The sequence below is a fragment of the Pholcus phalangioides genome, unplaced genomic scaffold (assembly GCF_987345545.1).
Source record: "Pholcus phalangioides strain wild (caught in Gottingen) unplaced genomic scaffold, Ppha-v1.0 ptg000007l_1, whole genome shotgun sequence".
Classification (NCBI taxonomy): domain Eukaryota; kingdom Metazoa; phylum Arthropoda; class Arachnida; order Araneae; family Pholcidae; genus Pholcus; species Pholcus phalangioides.
Window position 1 is genome coordinate 23,448,524 of NW_028301600.1, and position 15,921 is coordinate 23,464,444.

Here is a 15,921-nt window from a genome sequence, read left to right on the forward strand (position 1 = left end):
AGTTTATTATTTGCATTCGATGAAGGTTATCTGATTGGAAGTCGTCTTATAATCCAGAATAATCTGCAGTGATGTAAACCTAGCTTTTTGGGCCAATGATTGGCTATAAATTTTCCGAATTACGTGTATGTTGACAATTAATCAACATGCGCTTTCAGTTAGCTGTGTGAACAGAAATTTATTTTATGCATGTTCTGGACTTATTTCTTACGTATATAAGTAACCCGGATACTATAAATTGAATACGTATTCTAATGGAAACAGGTAATAGCAGTGTTCAGTCTCAAGGAATGTAAATTAACTCATCAACCCTTGAGAAATCGTCATAGAGGCAGTATACGAGTTCATCAAGAAGAAAACTAATATATGTGTGTATCTTCTTTTTTTCTTCTAAGTAATTCAACTCACTCAGACTATCAATACTCGCCGATGATAAAGTCACAAGACACGTCTAGAATATAATGACTAATTCTTAAACCTAGTCGCATAGTGGAACCATTCTACAACTACGAGTATGTGGATGATTTATCGTGATATCATCTCAATTGCGAAGATGATCAGGGCGAAATAAATGAGGTGTGTTTACTCAGTTTGTAAATTAGGTTTGCATTTCGAGTGAAAGCTAACGATCAGAAAAGAGAGGACAATTTCATCATAGAAGTGAATGCGTGTGGTATGCAAATACTGTTTAAGTATATGAATATAGTCATGTGCGTGTTTTTTATTTTAAGCTCGAAAAAAGAAATCTAACTAATATTAAAGCGAAAGCAGGTGAATTTATAACCTTAATACAATTTCGTTCTTATTTCTTGAGTAGTCAGTTTCCGAAATATTGTTAATTAAATGATAATCACTGAAAATATGATTTTGAACACTTCTCTCATTATCGCAATACTCGGTCAAATGTAATTACGAGTCATGACCTACCAAACATGAACTGATTATAGCGGTGCCCTAGTGAGTAGCTATCCACAATACACAAATTTAATTACTAGAACAGGATCTCCATCGAAGCTTCAGAATAACCGTCTTCAGAAATAACGTGAATTAACAAAACACCATTAAATGAATGAAGAAAAATGCAGTATTATCTTTATGTTTCTAGATACCATAGTAGATCTTTGCATTAAAGACGAAAATACAATGTTATAATTATATGTGCTGAGGTATTTCATTTATTAATTTTTTACAAACTGTGTGTAAAACTTTTTCTTTCAATTTTCTTCTTAGCTATGATTGGCGAAAAATAAACTAGCTACGTACATGTATCATATACTAGTACATAGCACGTATCGATCAGGGCTGCACAAATCGCCAAAAAAATTTTGACCTGACGAAAAAGGTCCAAAATAATGCCTCTTTTGACTTTTTCAGGGCATGGTGATCTTCTTTCATGTTGGCAGATATGCTGCTATAAATTCCAAACATTTTGTGCTACTCTCAATCTGCAATTTAGGCACAAATAAAATTTTAGGTGCCAGTACCAATATTTTAGGCGCCTGGGATTTGTCCATCCCTGATATCGGTGTCCCAAAGGGAACGGCATTTCAATGCTATAACGTCTTTAATAGAACCAGTTGTCTTCTTGATAGAAATAATTGCGCCTCATTTCCTCGAGAAACGCAGTGACTTGTCTAAGTATTCGGCGGCCACGGGGCAATTTCCTCACCCATAAATTCTTAACAACCGACTGGTAGCTTTGTAAATTAGAGCACACACATCTTGGCAGTCCGTGGAGAATACACACAGACAGCGGTCTCTGTTTATAGTCTAGCGTTTTAATCGTTATACGTGCTGTGCTAACAACATTCTCTATTGCTCCTCGCAGGTCAACATACTTGGTGAGTCCTTCCCCGCACTACACTTCATCAGCATCTCAACAAGTTTACGTCCCATGGAAGTGACCTTTCGCATGACCTTGACGTCACGAGTTAAGATACTTAGAACAATGAAACAAATAAAAGTAAGATTCTGAACAAAAAATATTAACTCTTTTCCCTCTCCCTTTTACGTCTATAAATGACGTCTATTGAAATAAAATTGTAATTTAAAATGCGCGTACCGTTTGAAATCAACCATTTGTTATTTCGAATAGCCCAATATTCTTCACTCTCTAGAACAGAGGTTCGTAACCTTTTGTGTTCCTCGGACCCTTTGTAACAATAAAATTAAGTCTATAGACTGTCAATAAAATGACTGCCGCAGACCTATTTACAAAATAATATTCAGTATATAGCTATGTGAAACAACGAGTTGATTACTTTCTCACTTAAGCACACGGATCACCCTGAAATGGACCTCAAGAACGTCGAGTTAAAGCCCTGTTTTACAGAAAATCCAGCTATTTCATTAATTGAAAAAAATTCCTTCCACTAAAACGGAGTATATTTATGACTTGACTTTCATAAGTAATTTTTTTAATGGTCAGGGAAAGAGAACTCCCCGTTGAAAAAATGAAAAAAAAATAGTCAATTCTTTCTTTATTAACGAATTTAATCCTCAAATAATTCCAATCCTCAATACCTCTCAATTTTCTTACTTTTCTAAAGTCTTCACTGAAATTCATTTTATCTTCTCATTTTTCGTGAGAGTTATATATAACTTTATACTTATTTTCAACCGTCACGTCAATGTATTATGCAACCAACTCTTTATGTGATTACAGTTGAAAAGCCGAATGAGTGCTCAATGGATTAAAGCTTTTCGTTTCATCTTTATAATAGCAAGAAGGGGAAAAAACATTAAGCATGTCATACCTTTCGGGAGAGAAGTTTTGAAAACACGTTCAGAGTTTTATAACGGAACCACACGAACTTATTGAAACGTCGATTACGTGATGTTTATATACAGTGTATTTTTTCTGGCCGAAATGGGAAATGAGTCAATTTTCGATGAAAAAGAAGCATTATCAATTCATCCACGATGAATTATCCATACGGTAACCTATGATTCGTTTGTTAACGTTAGGATAATTGAGCATGAGAACGCTGAAAAAATATATTAATATTTCCTGTAGAGATTAAAAATTTACGCACACGATTCACAAAATATCCATCTATAATGGATGGATACAATTGCGTCACTATCAACCGCTATGCCATGAGCGAGCTCTTCTCTTGTTAACGGTATGGCGTTATTTACTCTTCAATTGTGAATAATTTTGAATAACCTAATGTGAAAATTATATGGTATGATGACACTCGTTACAGTCTTAGAATGAATAATTGTGTATGAATATACGATTGATTATGTTACGCAGTCTGGTAACCAAGTGATTAACTCACCATCATTCGGCATGGATGAAGCCATTCGAGAAATTGTCTTTAACCCTTTAATTGACAAGCATAAAAGTAGCCAGAGGGGAAAAATTTTGAGGGGTTATATTAAGCAAATGAAGTACCCTGAATGCATGACGAAAAAAATGCCAAAATTCAAAAAAATATGGGATGTTGCACTTCTGAAAACACACTGTATTTATATAATTTATATAGATTTGAATAGTTTAAAAATGTCATTTGTTGTTTGACAACTTACTTTTCCATAATTGTTAAAGATTGCACAGCAATATGTCTCCTCCATACAAGGTATTTTCCTCCAAAATGCAAGGGTCAAAAATTGTTCTTGCTTTTCTTGTCAAGAAATAGGAGACGTGTACCTTCGCTCTATTCTGCTGATAATTATATAAACTTCATAAACAGCTCACAAGTAAAAATCGAATGTCTAGGAGTTTCTTAGAAGCATCAATGCCGAAACGAGATCAAAATATACAGTACCTTTATTTGAATAATATAAGAAAAACATGTTGTGCTTGAGAGCAACACTGTCAAATAAAGGGTTAACTGAAGGGATTGGTCTGATTAGCTTCAAGCTATATCAACATATATCAACATATCAATAAAACGGTTATGATACGACAAGACAATATAAATATCAGATTCGTAAATAAGAAAAGTGCAATCATTCCCATAGTTTCAATTTTTGACGGTTCATTTCATTTTGAAAAGTTCGAAAAACAATGTCTATTATTTTACTCGTCATTGATTATTATGGGTTAAAATGGATGAGGATAATTCGTTCCATTCGTTTTTCTACATATAAAATTGAGTTATAATTCACAATATACAAAGGCTTTCCGCATTAAGTTGCTGTTGTTTCCGCCCTTCAATCTGAAAATAGGAGGCTACATTTTTTTTGTCATCTCCTTTCTCGTTCCTTAGAGGCCCTTGGATACTTCTTTCATAGCTCTTATAGTCAATTTGTGGTATTATTTTTCTAATTTTACTTTTTTATTCGTGTGCTGGGAGTGACGGTTGTATAAAAACTTTTTTTTCACTCCTATGATTATCTATCTCGGATCGGTATAATTGCAATATACGCATCGATAATAATTTGTTTTTGTAGCTTTCTTTCCGTAATATTTTTCTTTCTATACTTTCCTCCTTACGTCGATTTCTCTTCTACACAAATATCATCAGCCAGCCTTTCTTCATCAATGATGTTTTAGGGGTTGTGCAAAATTATTTGAATTGACATCGAGGAATCTCGGAAATGAACCCTTTCGTTATATTTTTAATGGTATAGTAGCGCGTGCCAAGAATGTTTTCGCGTGTGCCAAACCTATAATTTTCGTTATTTGACAAATGTTGGGCACCGATACGAACGGAAATGATGTGGTGCATTTCGGCCTCGTGTGTCTGCCAGAGGGTATCCATCTTCTGCTATTCTGGATCAGTAGGAAAATGTAGAGTTGGCAACATCATAAAACATGCCGTGGCAGATGATACTTTTCATGTTTGTGTCAAAGATCGAAGAGGGGCGTGAAAAATTTCTTCTGGATTTTTATTTTTTTACCATTCACCAGTTCAATCGGCGTCTCATTACAGCGTTAGTTACACGATATCACAGGGTTAGTATTCGTACCCTTCAATCTTGCCCCAAATTGTTTGCATCTCACCTGTGCTTTGTTCGATTCTTTCCGTTCATCAGAACAGCGCGTGTATTGTTGGAACGAAAATCCGATCACACACGCATAACACTCCATTTTTTCTCAGTTTTTTTGTTTTTTTCTATTTGGTAATTATTATTATTAAACCTTGTTTTGTAGCGCGGTTTTTTTTACCGGCTCAGTCACGGCAACATCCTCGGCCATAGAATAAATAATACCACCGAAACCCCATTTTTATAAAGGCTAATGAGTGTATGATAATTAATCGTGTATCACATTTTTGATCGTAAGGGACTGCTGTTCTTTTGCACCATGTGTGAAGCTCATCTCTTCGTGCGTGCATTCGGCTTAACAACGTTTGGAAAGGGGTTAACGCCTCCAACTACACGCAAGCATACCGATAGAAGAAACTTTTTTTTTTCTTGTTTCTATAGGTTCATATTTCGGGTCAGTCTCTCAAACGCAGAATTGTTTAGTTGTTTTTAGTTGTAATAGCTGTTTATCTTTTTTCTTCTGTACTTTAAGCCTAAGCTTTAGAATAACTTGGACTTCAAACGCATAATAAATTGATAGAACTCTTCGTCATAAAAAAATCGACTATGATCTCGAACACGTAACTTCGATTTCATGCTTCATATATCATCTTGAGAATTATTGCACACTCCACTGATAAAGGAAATGCCATTTTATAGAATATTGGATGAGTCAAATCCTAACTCGATATCATGATTGAGTACTGATCTCTCTCTCTCTCTCTTTTCTAGTTTTCGCTTGATTTTAAGAAACTTTAAACGTGGGAAATGAAAAGAGAATAAATAACTATTCATTGCATTTCGTATGCCATTTAGTTATGTAAAAAGCAAAACGGTCAGCTACTTGTTCATCAAGCCATGTCAGATTTATTCACGTTGTTAGGTTTATGACTTTTCCAAGAAAACGGAAATCCTTTACTTGTCTTGTTCACAAATTCATCATCGTCTTTGCGTCAGACCCTGCGTGCAAAAAAAAGTAAAAATAGCTCTTTTTGATTCTATAAAAAACACGTTAAAAAAAAAATATATTTTTTTTTAATTTTAGTTGTTCTCATTGGTTTTTCATTATAATATGCACATTCACATTTCTATTTTCCCATTGTTTTATATCGGTGATTTACAGTTTTGACTACAGAACTGCAAAGCTTTGAGATACCGATCGCGTAGAGTTCAGTCTATGATTTAAAAAACGGTCGTAACAATTAAGCCACGGTTGTATTCTGCATCCTAGACAACGCACGAAAGCTGCTGCAACATAAATGTTTCTGTTTCAAAAATTATACGAAATATTATTTACCTCATCATACGTAAATCATTATTAATGACATAAACGCGTATTTTCTTTGTTGACCGATAACATTTCCACGAAGTTCAACCAAATATTTCACATTTGATTATTACATGATTTAAAGCACTAATTAAATGATTTTGAGTTTCTCTTGGAACGAGAGAGAGATAGAGAGAGAATCTTTATACAACTCGATTTTTAAAAAATTCTATGAAAACTTAGTTGCTCCTGATTCTGGTTAGCTTTTTTTTCATTGCTGCTTATTTAAATATAATTAAATATGAGTTTAATGAGTTAAATCATACTCTTGATCAATCTTAATAATGGACATAAGTTTCTCAAATGGGAAATATGTCTTGTTGACGTTATCAAACCAGAATCAATCGAACTTTATTTTTTTGACGTGAAAAGGTTTTTAAAATCGATGCCGGGTGTGGGAAAGTAATCGCGTCCAAATGAGCGACAGTTTTTGTCGAAGTAATTTCAAACTTCAATAACTCCATCGAAAAAGACATATCGCTGCCATCTTGGTCTCATTTTAAAGAGGAAAGATGAAAATTTATGCTAGTATCATTTGATATTTATGGTAGCCTGACGTCGGGAACTGCTCGCGCGCAAAGTGAACCAACGATTTCCGACTTTTTGGATTCGACCCGTGTCTATATACGAGTTCATATCTCAGAAACTACGTATCAAATTCCGGTGCACAAAGTGTTGTTTTGAAGAAGAGTATATGTGTTAAATGGGTTATGACCCATTTTAAAGTTTGAGTCTGTATCTTGAACACTTAAAAAGATACAACGCTGTAAATTTATAAAAGTGTAAACATTTCCGAATTTTTTCAAATGTCGCGATAGGCCTATATGAATGAAGGCAAAGTGAATAACAAAAATCGAGCACGAATGCGTAGAACACAAAATGACGAAAAGATTGACACTAGAAACGCCGAGTCCGAACTCAAAACGAACGTGCAATACTGCCGCGAGTATAGAGGGAACGTAAGCGTTCTGGCAACTCTGGCTTCATCTGATGATCCTGCACCAAGTGTGGCTGTGAATTTCGTTGCTGATGAAATGGAGATTGCAATGGTGATCGACCCAGACCCATTGGATTCACTTGACATACCCATTGTGGTGGCAGCAGGGGTCCGAAATTGGACTTGGACAATACCTTCTAAAGCAGAAGCTTGCTCTAGAAGGTGTTGACTTGGACCGGGGTCTACAACTACTTTAAAAATGTTGTAGAACATTCGTTTAAATTTCACAAGAAACCGACGGGTCATTTAAGCGATCTGTAAATGTGCCGCTTAGTCCATTTTTGTAAAATTGGGTTTGTGGGACAAGCCACATCAGATAACATTGAGGGCCACATTTGGTCCGCGGGTCAAGGGTTTACCATATATGGCTTAAAAAGTGGGTCGCAATGAATTTCTTAAAGAGAAATTTTGAGTTCTTACCCTTCAAATAGCATTAAATTAACAGAAATGGAATATAATAACATATAAAGGAATTTTCTTTCGAAATTTTAATTTTTTTAAATGTTTTTTTACATTAAAAAAAGGTTTTTTTTCGTCTGAGAGGGAGACGCGCGAGCCTTCAATGCCCCCCCCCCTCCCGCGTACGTCTCGGATCCCACCAGTATGCGTTAGGAGGTAGGAGGCAGTGCTGACGAAATTTTGCTGACGGGGGGTGGGGGTTAAAAATGCCTAAAAATTTGCTGACGTAATACTTGAACGGCCCCTTATACGATTGACGTTTTCGCGAAAATACCCATGGCAGTATCCGACACTGCCTAACCTTTTTTTTTTATACCCCTTGACCCTTTATCACATTATGAAAAATTAAGTTTAGAAGAAAACGATAATGCATAAAGTATATTTATAATGATATGATAAATAATAATTATCATGTAAATTATTTGGTAAGTCATTTTAATTATAATTAAAGACAAAAAGTAGAAAAAAATCTTTTTCAAGCAAATAAATAGTACGTAACAAATTATCTAACCTGGTACTTCAAGGTACCATCAATAATAGATAAAGGGTTTAAATTGGACATAGAGAGTTGAAAACTTCTCATTTTCTAATACCGTAAAATACGCAAATGAAGCGTCATGGATGAAATTTGTGAGCCCGAATTTGAATTGAATGTTATCAGCTTATCACCAACTTATAGCTTCGAAGTAAACAGCCTCACAAACCGATTTTATTTTCTACTATTAAATTGAAAGATTGAAAGCGTGAAAGTAATAAAAGTTTTTAATACTGTATATCATAGCGAAATCCTCAATTTATATTTTGAATTCTGTTTAAAGCATCGCATGTCCATAAAATATGGAAGAAGAATATTTGTTAGTGATGTAAACAATGATAAGTGTTTTGCTGCTTATATTTTGTACATCTAAAATTATTTTTACTCTCGAATATAGTTTTTTTTATTGTAAAAAACACAAAAGTGAAACATAACATTAGCATGGAACATCCGTGAATTGCTAATAAAACCTCTATTTCTCGAATGATTGGGCTATATAGGAATCTAAGAACACGTATAGGTATATATATAGATATCCGACTAGGATCTTGATATTGGACAAGAAAGAACACAAGCACATCTTACGGACTATATATATTCGTACATGTATGTAGGAACTCTTTCTTCCCCGGGGCTTCTTCAAGCTTGAAGAGCACGAAACGAGCCGGCTTTGAGAATCGACCAGTCATAAAAGATGTAAGAAGTAGATCAAGTTCATGGATAAAAATGGTGACCTACAGCTGCACGAGACAATAGTAAAGATTGTTAAATTGTCACGCGTGGCCTCTCAGTTACAATATAAAACTTGTAGCAGATAGTCCTTTCGGTTGTTCGCCCCTTTTCTTTTATCAATGAAGTCCAACGCATGTTTCTCGAAACAAAAAACAAACGTAACACGGTTTCAAGATATGTTAATGATAACTTCTATTATTCGAACCTAACAGCAATTAGAAAATAAGTATTGGGAAAAAGAAGCTGTACTTAAAATAGTTACAATAAGTTTCACATGCGTGAGCATATTGAAATCATGCTTACTTGATTTTTAAGCATCAAGAATGAAAGAAGAGATATATAGGATTTTAAAAAAAGCAGGAACCTTCATAGGGTCTAGAACGAAACCTCAAAATACAAATGAAACTCGTGATATCATCAATAAGGTCATCAGTTCTTGATGGTCGTATCTCCCGAGTGTCGACCTTCTTGCTTCGGCAGGATTATAAACTAACCTGACACCTTATGACATGCCCACGGGGCATACTTCTAATAGTACGAGAAACTATGGCCTTGCTAATGACCATTATAATCGCAATCGAATGTAGCTCTTGGGGTCATTTGTTAGTCGAACAGCCGGTTAGTAATGCACTCGTCGCTCTGCCATCCCTTTCTTCCTCGGTCGATGGCTTTGATTGTTGTCATGTAAAAGCAGGATGAGCTTGAGGCATGCAGTCAGACTCTTTTAGTACATTTTTCTTTTTCATTTATGTATATAAACATCGTGATGGATGGTTTTTCTTGGTTTTTTGATAGCATTCGTTTGTCGAAATGGCTTTACCGATTTTTTCTACGTCTATTACCCTATGTGTGTGTGTGCGTTGAGTTATTATGCGATGTTCACCTGCAGCATAGATCGGTGGGCCGATGTCCTGTATATGATGCAACATGGGTTTATGACCGCATTCGACTAGTAGCTAATGTATGTTTTGTCCAGCATTCATTTGACAGTGTGCGTTTATATTTGTTGTAAAGTTCAAAAACTTTTTTCACTAAATTTTTATTCGGATTGATACTCAAACCGAATCTTATAATATTTTCAATTCAAACGCTGCACATGCTGCGCTGTTTAATTTGACCGCATTTCAATCATTTTTGCACCAATGTGATCATTTTAACCCAGGCACCTTCAACCTATTACTTGCGAGCACCGTGGTGCTCAGTATTTGTGCCTGATTTGTTACTCACGAAGTAAATATTGGTCTCGACACCTCATTCAAGATGTAAGAAGGGTTAGCATGAGAATGATCTGCATTAGAGCACGTCATCGTAATCGCTATACGGATGCTCTTACTTTTGTACTGGGGATAGATGGTGCTACTAGGAAAAGGATATTTAACCACCCCCCCCCCCATCCCATAAGCAGATACAGGTCCCTCTAATGGGGGGGGGAGGTGAATGCGAATCGCCGAAAGTATGCGTAGTGAACGGAAAGGGCGAATGTCCGCCTATCCCAACAATTCCATACAATTCCATATTTATCACTAAACGGCAGTGGGGAGGGTATCGCCCTTTCCCCCCGTAACCATCTATGCCCTCCCCCGGTTTAAGCAAACGAAGGCTAATTAGACCAAAACCTATAGTTTAAAGACCATTTCTAATGGCCATGCTTTTATTCCTACTCACCGGCACGGCCCGACTTTGACTTGTATTGTTCTCTCCAGAGAACACCCATTCCACTGGGTGGTCCCCGGTAGTTTCAATTAACTGCCCAACTGGAGATTCCATCATTTTATATATTTTTATACATGTAGCTACTTGACGACGAAGCTGCGTACCATCCGGCTGCGAAGAAATTCTAAAGAGAACACTGCTAGGGTCCAAAACGTTTGGTTATTCAACGAATATATGTTATTAAAATTTGAGGCATCCAAATCATGGGGTTCTGGGCAAATGACCCACTTGCCTATGCATGAATCACTGGGATTCGAACCCAGATCGATCAAATAGGAGGTTAGTCGGCTAACAACTTGTTTGCCAGGTAATTACAAATTTAAACTTACTGCTCCTTATGTTCCGTAAAGCGAACTCAACGTTTGATCACTGTATTATTAAAGCAATTTATTCGGTTTCAAATCAGAACTTTCCACATCGAAAGTTTAAACATTTAAAATAGAGTGTTATGAGTAACACCTACTAAAGGTTTCTTACGGAGATTTCATAAGTATCCATTTTGACGTCGGTGTTTAATTTTTTTTTTTTTTGAACGAACTGTTTTTTCAAAATCTGCTAAGAGGATAAAATATGATTTTTATTTTATTTAATATAAAACCTGTGTGCAAGACCAGTAGGCTCTAACTTCAGGTGCACAATTCAAACAATCAATAAAATTGGAAAGAAACAGCAGGGAAAAAATATCAGTAAAAAGCATATATATAACATATTCACACACACGAACATATGCAAAGGTAAGAATGCATAAAAGATGACTAATAAATAAGATATAAAAAAAAGAGATCTCCGAACACAAAACAAACAATAAAATAAACATGTGTACACAAATAAAATTCAATATAGAACGTATATAAATTAAAAATATATACAAAATATGTGTATAAATTAAAAAAAGATTTAATTAAAAGTATTAAAAATCATTGCATGTATTCCAAATTGAAATAATCAATAGAGCTGATGAGAAAAAGCAGCAATTATCAGTAAAAACACTAAAAAAGATTACACACAAGAAACGCAAACAAAAGGGAAAAAATGCATAAAAAGATAACATCTGTTAATAGGTTAAAAAAACACGATCACACTATCGTGGAATGTATACATACAAATAAGCAATAAATAAGCATATATATGCACCAATAAAACTCAATATGATGAACTAAAATAGCACAGCACGTTAAAAATGATGTGAGATCAGAAGCGCTGAGAAAGTGGCAAAATATGTGATATGTGGAGGAACATACGAGTTCTGGTGGCAATCTGTTCCATACTCTTCCAAATCGGCATTGGAAGTTATAAAATTTAGCATTATTCCTGGAAGTTGGAATTTTAATTTATAATAGATGTATTCTCGGTGATGGTCTGACAATGATTTCAAAAAATGGAGTTGACTGACCCGTATAGACCAAGTTGTGTACAAGTTTGAAGCACGGCTTTAAATCGGCTTCAAGGTGACGCCATTCTAATGAGTGGACTGGACCCCCCAGACTTCCCAGCCTTTCCTCGTATGGGCGGTGACGCAGACCACAGGTCCACGGGTGATCGCACCATATTTCAGTTTTAATACTGATTTTCAATCTAGCCATTAGTTGTTATATTCACCATTAATGTTACATAATTTAATTGGAATATCATATTACAATTGCACAAAGTGTAATAAGTTTTGCGTGATTCTACACTACCGAAAATTAAAATTGCAACACCTCGAACGCGTTGCGCTATATGGTTGAAATTTTTACCAAAGAGATAGTAAACATGTAGATGAAAAAAAAAAAAAAAATACGAGTCGGTCACATGCAACAGACTCTCGTCCACATGTTTGCTATCTCTGATAAAAAATATCAAATATACAGCTCTACTCGTTTAAGATGTTGTATTTTTAATTTCCGGTAGTGTATAGTTTAAATTTGGAACAAAATGCAATTAAAAAACTGTTAACGTTTGACTTAGTACCTAAAGATTCGCATTTTTAAACAATAAAAGAAAAAGATGAACTGTTTTATAACGAGTGCATATCGTAATTTTTTTATCCATTATATTCAATATTTTTTTTTCTCTTTGCATACGAATAAGTATAACGAACCAGTCAAATAAGCTCGTAATAACACCAAGTATAGTGATCATAATGGAGAAAATGACTGTTTTTCTCATGTGGGAAGCAAACCAGTAGCGGTTATAATTATTGTCTGTTCTTCTGTAATCAAGCGATTGTTCGTCGGGTACAATTGCACTTTTCTGAAGTAGAATCTCCGCATGATTAGTTGATGGGCGTTCGTTCATCGAAAGCCTCGCCTCGAGTAACAACCGATAATTTCTCTCTCTCTCTCTCACGGATTTTTTTTTTTCTTTTTTCACCCTTTTGCAGTTATATTATTTCGTGTTTTTCTCTCTCTCTCTCTCTCTATGTTTCTGTTTGAATCTTAACTCGGAAAGATGACAAGACGAGCTCCGTGACTTTCTCCCTTCACAGCGCTCTAAAATTAAATGCTCATAAAAATAAAGATAACAATAAAAGAAAGACTTTTTATTTTCAAAGAATGTAATTTTCTTGTGGTGATTGTGTTTTATAGCCATTTGTGGGTACTTTTGTCTTTACAGTTGTAAAATTTATTGAGAAGTGCTAATGTAGCTAATTTTTTCTCAATATGACTGGATGTATTGGTGGAATTTAAAGTTGTTTTTTTTTTAATTTCAGGTTAGTATGATATGGTGAAAAGAACTGCGATGGTACTATGCAGAGAGCACAGGTGATGAGGGTGGCTCTTCTCCTCGTAATCGGAACGTACAGCATATGCTCTGGTGATTATTAAATTTATTGGTTTCTCTAGTAATTACTAAATTACTAAACTCTCCAACGCTATTTAATGGTGGGTGAAGTTGACGTATCTTCTCTCTGTATTTCTACACTATTCAAAGTTTACAAATTTACAATATCAAGCCTATCAGTATCATAATTATACAATTGTTCGTCCCGACAATTCAGTTCGGCAGGGTGTCACTGTGGTAACAGGCCAGTCTGTTGAAGTGGACCACCTTGCACTTCGAGGATGGCATCTTCTGGATCCGAGCTACGACGTCGTTCAGTCTCCTCACGACGCTGTAGGGTCCTTCCCATGACGTCTGAAGTTTCGGGCACAGTCCTTTCCGGCGCTTAGGGTTCCACAGCCAGACGAGGTCCCCTTCCTTGAAGTCATGAGTCGTGGCCCTCACATCGTAGCGGTTCTTCATCTTTCCAGAGCCGATGTTGATCCTGTGTCTCGCGATTCGATGCATGTCCTCGAGGTGCTCCTGGAGTCCCTGGACGTGTTCTTCTGGTGGAAGAGCAGCATCTATCGGTCGCCGAAACATCAGATCACCTGGCTTGCGAAGGTCCTCTCTTATCAGCGATGGCGAGTATCCGGTGTTCTCGTGGGCGGTCCTAGGTAGCGGTCGCAGGATGTTCAGGGCGATTCCTTTGCGGACGGCGCAAGCGTCGCAATTCTTGCACCACTCGTGCACATCGTTCCTGGATTTGTCCCAACAGAATCGTTCGCGGACCCTCTGGAGAGTCTTTATCATGCCGAAATGTCCACCGGTCGGGCTTTCATGCAATTCTTTCAGCACTTCTTTCACACGGCTCCTTGGCAGGACGAGTTGCCACCGGAACGTCTTTCCATCCTCAGACTCCCATCTGCGGTACAACGCGCCATCTCTCATCTCCAGAGAGTCCCATAGCGCCCAGTATCTCCTGGTCGTCGGACTGGAAGAGGCGACGTCTTGCCATATCGGTTTACTCCCGGTGGATTCCTTCCACTCCATGATCGGTCGTATGTCGGGATCTTCTAGCTGGGCCTTCCTGGTGTTCTCGTCACTCCAAGAATCGTCACTTGAGATGTTATCTGTCTCACTATAGAGCTCACCGGCCCATACTTCTCTTCTGCCTTAAAGCAACGACGACGGTTCCGTGGACCCGGTCCTCTTGTCAGGGCGTCGGCATTTCCATGCGCATTCTCTTTACGAGGCTGGATCGTCCTCTTCTTGCCATCTGACCCTCGTGAGAGCACAGTTCCGGTCCTGCCATTGGTCTTCTTTGCATCGGCGATGCACTCTTTTTCCGCCTTTGGAATGTCTATCACTTTCTTTGGAGGTACATCGTCACGACCACATCCGAGCAGGACGATACGCTCCTTCGGCGTGTGCAGCTGGTCATTCCTCATGTCCAAGGAAAATCCGTGTTTCCTTAAGAAGTCCACTCCGATGATGCACGGATCCCTTATGTCTGCCACGAAGACGGTGTGTCGATAAGTGTCGTGGAGAATAAGTGTGTCGTGGAGAACTTCAGTGAGACTTCCAATTTTCCGCGCACAGTCATTTTCTCTCCCATGACTGTCTGCAGCGTCAGCGATGGTGGTACGTAGAGAAGTCGTTGCTGATATTTCCGAGCCAGGTCCGCCCTGACAATGCTCACGTTGGCTCCGGTGTCGATGACCATCTTGCACGGCAGTCCATCGATCTCGCCTCTTACGTGGAGTCCGTGGTCTCCTCCGTGCATCTGTGAGACGTGGTACACTCGGCATGGCGCATCTTCCGTACCGGTAGCTGCGACTGAACATGCACTCCACAGGTGGCCTTTTTCGTGAGTTTTCCAGGTTCCCAACGATTTGTCTTTCTCATTTTTCTCGGTCCCACGAGCGTTCTTGGCACTCTTCAGATCTTTCAGCTCTCTGACGGCAGCAATGGAGGTGGTGACATCTGTCACGGCTACCTTCATGGCTTCGATGCCGGATTTCATCTGGCCCATCAGAGACATCAGTTTGTTCAGCTGTTCTCGAATTTCGTCCATGTCCATTCTTCTTGCCTTCATAAAAGTCTTCAATTATCCCACTTCTGACACCAAATTGTTCCGGATAATTTTCCACAAGACTTCGAGATTGCAAAACAAGAAGCGGTTCGAACGGACAAACACAGATTTATTTACAGAACAGCAATTCACACGTATTTACAGGCTAATCAGAGAGCTAACAGCTTTCTCTCAATGTTCAAACACATCTGACTGAATCTCCTTGTGCCTGTCTAGCCTGCTTGAGCCTGCCATCTTTTAAGCGCCACGGTATTTATAACCCGGATAGAAACTTCGATAAAAAGAACATTCCACAACATTCTATTTCACAGTTTCCTAGTCGGCAGCGCTACCATATGGAGGGG

At 37.5% G+C, this 15,921-nt stretch overlaps 1 protein-coding gene across 2 annotated transcripts in view; it reads left to right on the plus strand.

Moving 5' to 3' along the window:
* Positions 1-15,921, plus strand: part of Cad88C (cadherin 88C) — a 151,121-nt gene that overhangs the window by 48,138 nt on the left and 87,062 nt on the right. For both annotated transcript variants that reach the window (XM_089232868.1, XM_089232869.1), the window contains exon 2: positions 13,433-13,536. In XM_089232868.1, the coding sequence (XP_089088994.1) occupies positions 13,470-13,536 (67 nt within the window). In that variant the 5' untranslated portion in view covers positions 13,433-13,469. The remainder of the gene's footprint in view (positions 1-13,432; positions 13,537-15,921) is intronic.